We start from the raw sequence: 4,942 nt of genomic DNA, 5'->3' as shown, positions 1-4,942 counted from the left end.
AGGCTCAGCGGCCATGGCTCACGGGCCCAGCCGCTCCGCGGCATGTGGGATCTTCCCGGACCGGGGCACGAACCCGTGTCCCCTGCAGCGGTACGCGGACTCTCAACCACTGCGCCACCAGGGAAGCCCCCGTGTATCCTTTTTAATTCATGTTTTACCGGAATCACTGTGAGCTGCTATGTTTAGAATAGGCTAAAGAGGGTTAAAGGTAGAAGCAAGGAAAGCAGGCAAAAAGCCACTGCAATCATCCAGAGAAGAGATAATGGCATCTTGGAACAGAGAGGTAAGCAGTGGCTGTAGTGAGTAGTTGATTAAAAAAATATCACTAATCTCATAATTCCTTACCGCTAATTCACTCTGAAGATAAATGAACAAATATGTTTCTTTCATAGGATAACTCCCTCTCTTCAAAAACGTCTTTTAGCTCCCTGTTGCCCTCAGGCTAAAGTCCCAACTCCACAAGGCTCTGCTTCTTCTATCACTACTCTTAGATCTACACCTGGGCTTCAGTCCAGTCCCTCTCCGTTCACTCCCCTCCACTTTGCCTTTCTTTTCTATTTCCACCACACTCCTTTCCCCACCCCCACCCCCAATCTCTAAATTGTGCCCACACAAAGACCCAATTCCTCCAGAAAGTCTTTCGGGGTCTCCACTGGTATCTCTCCCTTCTTGAGTCTCCAATTGCACCTGATGTTAATACTCCACAGTAATTTTATCCTTATTTTGTTTTTGTTTTTTTTTTAATCCCACTTTTTAAAAAGTACCTAGAGACGTCGGTGTACCAGCTCTAGGGCCCCTGCGTCCTCCCCAAGTACGGGACTGGGCCTATGCTACCGCAGGAGTTCGCTGCCTCAGCGTGTCCGTGTGTGGTAGTGTCTTAGCCGTCCTCCCCTCCTTCTTGGGCATCTGCTCTGCATTAGTCTGTCCCAGGCCTCCGCAGGCGCCGATGATTGAATCATCATCATTAACCAGGGCCTGCTCCCCCATCCTCGGCGGCAGGGGGGAGTGTGGGGGCGGGGGTACGATCACTACCAAGTCCCTGGGGGTCCCTCCTTCCCCTCCACCCTCTACGAGATTCCGCAAAGCTCCGAGAAACCGCCGCTGTGAAGCCGGGACAAGGCCCACCATCGGGATGAAACTCCGTAATGCGGACGCGTCAGCCGCGGAGGGCGACACAAGTAGAGGGCCCCGGAGGGGCTTCTTTAGCAGGGACATCATCACAGGAGATCGACGACCCTGAGCAGTGGCGGGAGGAGACCGCCGGGCCTTTGGGAGTTGAAGGTGGCAGTCTTTTGCAGGCTCCAAAAGTTAGTCCCGAGGTCGTGTAGGGTCTATTATGATGATTACTACAGGAGCTCAAAGAGATAGGACCCCTTCCCAGGCACCCCCCGACTCCCTAATTACAGATTGAGGAGGGGGAGGGGCCAGTGGGGCTCAGGTGAGCACACGGGGAGAAAGGGACATGGGCGGGGCCTTACAGAGGGTCAGCGAATCCGAAAAGACCTAAGCCTTCGTTGCGAGGCGACAAGTCCCGCCCCGCAGGCGGCACCGGAAGTGGCCGGCCGGGATCAGCCTTTAAGATGGCGTCTCCTCAGGGGGGCCAGATTGCGATCGCGATGAGGCTTCGGAACCAGCTCCAGTCAGTGTACAAGATGGACCCGCTACGGAACGAGGTGCAGGGGCGGCAAGGTTACCACTGTGGTCGGCTAGCGGTGCGAACTGCGGCCGGCTACAGGACGGGCGGTGGCTGGCCGGGCGCCAGTGCGCCTGCGCAGAGACGGGGTGCCCAATGCGCCTGCGCGATTGCGGTCGGGTTGCCAAACTCCAGGCTAGGACGCCTGCGCATTGTGCCGCTCACTGTTTGTAGTCTCCCCTGGGAAAGGAAGGTGGGGCGAGTTGGCTTGGAGGGAGACCCCGCTGTGCGCGGAGCCCTCTGCTGGGCGGAGGGGGAGTGTCAACCCCCGGGAGCTAATCGGCTGACGGCGCAGGGTGCGGTGTTGGCCCTGGGGTCTGATGAGAGGCGACTTCCAAGTTGTGAAGGCACACGGGTTGGGGTTGGGAGAGTGGTCGTTGATGGAGGGTGTGTCCGCAGGAGGAGGTGCGAGTAAAGATCAAAGACTTGAATGAGCACATCGTCTGTTGCCTGTGCGCAGGGTACTTCGTGGATGCCACCACCATAACAGAGTGTCTTCATACGTGTGAGTGCCCAGGACCCTGGCTGTTTCTTCCAGGCCCCATTTCCCACTAAGCCGGCTGCCAGCCTCTAGGCTGCTTGCTCCAACCACCCAGGCGACCCACCCAGCCCATGAACCCGATTTCCAGAGGGCCAGAGAGTTTGCTTTTTTCATCTTGCAGTCTGCAAGAGTTGTATTGTGAAGTACCTCCAAACCAGCAAGTACTGCCCCATGTGCAACATCAAGATCCACGAGACACAGCCACTGCTCAACCTCAAACTGGACCGGGTCATGCAGGACATCGTGTACAAGCTAGTGCCAGGCTTGCAAGACAGTGAGTAACCAACCTGACTTTGAGGGGCCTCTAGAGGACTGATGCTGGGTGGCAGCTTGAGATGACAAGGGCTTTGGTAAAGAGGTTGACAGCTAGCGGGACAAAGAATGAGGGAGGGCTTATATTTTACTTCCTGTACTCCACTCCCTTCTAGGTGAAGAGAAACGGATCCGAGAATTCTACCAGTCCCGAGGCTTGGACCGGGTCACCCAGCCCAGCGGGGAAGGTATGTCTCTTGGTAGCAGGAAGGTAAGGTAAAACCCCCAGAGCATTCCTCCTGCTCAGTTTTGGTCCCCGGGGAAAAAGGCGTATGGAACATGTGCCACTCTTCTCATTACTCTGTCTTTCTCAGAGCCAGCCCTGAGCAACCTTGGCCTCCCCTTCAGCAGCTTCGACCACTCAAAAGCCCACTACTATCGCTATGATGAGCAGCTGAGCCTATGCCTGGAGCGGCTGAGGTGAAGGACAGGTCATGGGCTATCTGAAGTGACAGTGACAATGACCCAGAGGCAGGGAGGGGCTCAGGGAGTGGGCGAGCAGTAAGGGAGTGTCTGTTCACTTGAAGAGAGTATATCATGGTTCTGGTCAGGGGACGGGGGAAAGATAGAGCTCCCTAACCTGTGTCTGTTTCCCCCCCAGTTCTGGCAAAGACAAGAATAAAAGCGTCCTGCAGGTGAGAGGGGCTGAGGGGAGGGCCTCTCTAAGGAGACTCATCTCCCCATGGCCCTTCCCTCACACACCTGTTCTCTTCCTTTCCCTCCCCACCCCCAGAACAAATATGTCCGATGTTCTGTTAGAGCTGAAGTTCGTCATCTCCGGAGGGTGCTATGTCACCGCTTGATGCTAAATCCCCAGCATGTGAGTATCCCATAGTAGGTTTTTTTTGGGGGGGTTGCTGAGAAAGGAGGAACAGAGTATAGGGTAGACCAGGGTAATTCTTGACCTGTGCAAGAGGATAGTTCTTTTTTTTTTTTTTTTTTTTTTGCGGTATGCGGGCCTCTCACTGTTGTGGCCTCTCCCGTTGCGGAGCACAGGCTCTGGACGCGCAGGCTCAGCGGCCATGACTCATGGGCCCAGCCGCTCCGCAGCATGTGGGATCTTCCCGGACCGGGGCACGAACCCGTGTCCCCTGCATCGGCAGGTGGACTCTCAACCACTGCGCCAGCAGGGAAGCCCAAGAGGATAGTTCTTAAAACTGTGCCCCTATCTCCCTCCTAGGTGCAACTCCTTTTTGACAATGAAGTTCTCCCTGATCACATGACCATGAAGCAGATATGGCTCTCCCGCTGGTTCGGCAAGGTGAGCCAGTGCCAAGGCAGTCTCCAGGGCAGGGGCAGGCTGAGGGGGCCTCTTGGGTAAGAATGTTCCTACTGACTACTTCTTCCCTGTGTTCTCTCCTTAGCCATCCCCTTTGCTTTTACAATACAGTGTGAAAGAGAAGAGGAGGTAGGGGCCAAGCCCCCACCCATTCCTCTGCCCTTCCCTCCCCAGATATTTATGTGAAATTAACCTTGGCTTTATTTTTTGAAATAAAAACTTTAAAAAGCGCATCTTTTTCCTTTTTTTCCTGCCACACACTCATGCTTTGTCCTGTGTCCTGCTTCCCTCTTGAGTTTCATCAAGAAGGAGGGCCTCTCTATGTTGGTGTTCCCTCAGTGAATTGCCAAAGGAAAGCAGTAGAGGACCCTACATATGTAAAACTCTGAAGGTGACCTAAGTGAAACCAGGTCATTCATACCAGCTCTTTTTGGTGAAGGGAAGGGGAGCTCTCACCATCCTTGAATGTTGCCACATATAATGCAGGCCTGAGTGGAGGTATCCTAATTCAGTAGTGGTGAGAATGGGGCTATAGGGTTTGACAGTGGCCACTGCAGGGCTGAAGAAGAGTGATATTTGAAAGAAAATACAAAGAATTGCACTATGGGAGGAGCCTTAAAAAAATTGGGATGCAAGAACACATGGGTATAGTCACAGCTGGAAACCTGGCTGTCCATATGAGATTCAGTGGGCCTTCAGGTATCTGGGCTAGGTGAAGCCAGGGTGTGGAGAGGGTAATTGGAAAGAGGGAACTGGTGCCCAGAAGAGGCACTTTTTAGGAACAAGAGGGAAGCAACAAGGTGAGAACTTCACTGAGTAATTCAGCAAGCATTCCTTCTCTTTTTGAGCCAGACAGTAACAGAGGAGGGGACTGGAGGCCAAAGCAAGGAGTTCCTGAAGGAAGCTAATGGGCTGCTATGGAATCTGGGACAAACTGAATGGCATAGGCAGCATAAATGTTAAACCTGATTTTTTTTTTAACATCTTTATTGGAGTATAACTGTTTTATAATGGTGTGTTAGTTTCTGCTTTACAACAAAGTGAATCAGTTATACATATACATATGTTCCCATATCTCTTCCCTCTTGCGTCTCCCTCCCTCCCACCCTCCCTATCC

The 4,942-nt window shown here is 53.3% G+C and overlaps 1 protein-coding gene across 2 annotated transcripts; it reads left to right on the top strand.

The window, feature by feature from the left end:
- Window positions 1-1,535: 1,535 nt before the first annotated feature.
- PCGF1 (polycomb group ring finger 1) lies at window positions 1,536-4,047 on the top strand. Of its 2 annotated transcripts, XM_007107637.2 has the most exons (9): window positions 1,536-1,673; window positions 2,093-2,198; window positions 2,356-2,508; window positions 2,663-2,734; window positions 2,861-2,966; window positions 3,148-3,181; window positions 3,280-3,366; window positions 3,727-3,807; window positions 3,911-4,047. In XM_007107637.2, the coding sequence occupies exons 1-9, from the start codon at window positions 1,581-1,583 to the stop codon at window positions 3,956-3,958; spliced, it is 780 nt and encodes a 259-aa protein (XP_007107699.1). In that variant the 5' UTR covers window positions 1,536-1,580; the 3' UTR covers window positions 3,959-4,047. The 2 variants fall into 2 exon arrangements, with proteins under 2 accessions (XP_007107699.1, XP_054944913.1); XM_055088938.1 differs by lacking the exon at window positions 3,911-4,047 and having other exon boundaries at window positions 1,545-1,673; window positions 3,727-3,867.
- Window positions 4,048-4,942: the final 895 nt, after the last annotated feature.

This window comes from Physeter macrocephalus, chromosome 12, assembly GCF_002837175.3.
Source record: "Physeter macrocephalus isolate SW-GA chromosome 12, ASM283717v5, whole genome shotgun sequence".
In the NCBI taxonomy this organism is placed as follows: domain Eukaryota; kingdom Metazoa; phylum Chordata; class Mammalia; order Artiodactyla; family Physeteridae; genus Physeter; species Physeter macrocephalus.
Note: the sequence above shows the minus strand (reverse complement) of the source record. Positions and strands in the feature narration are given on the sequence as shown.

Bases quoted from the DNA above. Each gene is read 5' to 3' on its own strand.
- PCGF1 (XM_055088938.1), top strand. From the start codon at position 1,581: ATGGCGTCTCCTCAGGGGGGCCAGATTGCGATCGCGATGAGGCTTCGG. The intron at 2,199-2,355 runs GTGAGTGCCCAG...TTCATCTTGCAG, and splicing joins AACAGAGTGTCTTCATACGT to TCTGCAAGAGTTGTATTGTG. The intron at 3,182-3,279 runs GTGAGAGGGGCT...CCCCACCCCCAG, and splicing joins AGAATAAAAGCGTCCTGCAG to AACAAATATGTCCGATGTTC.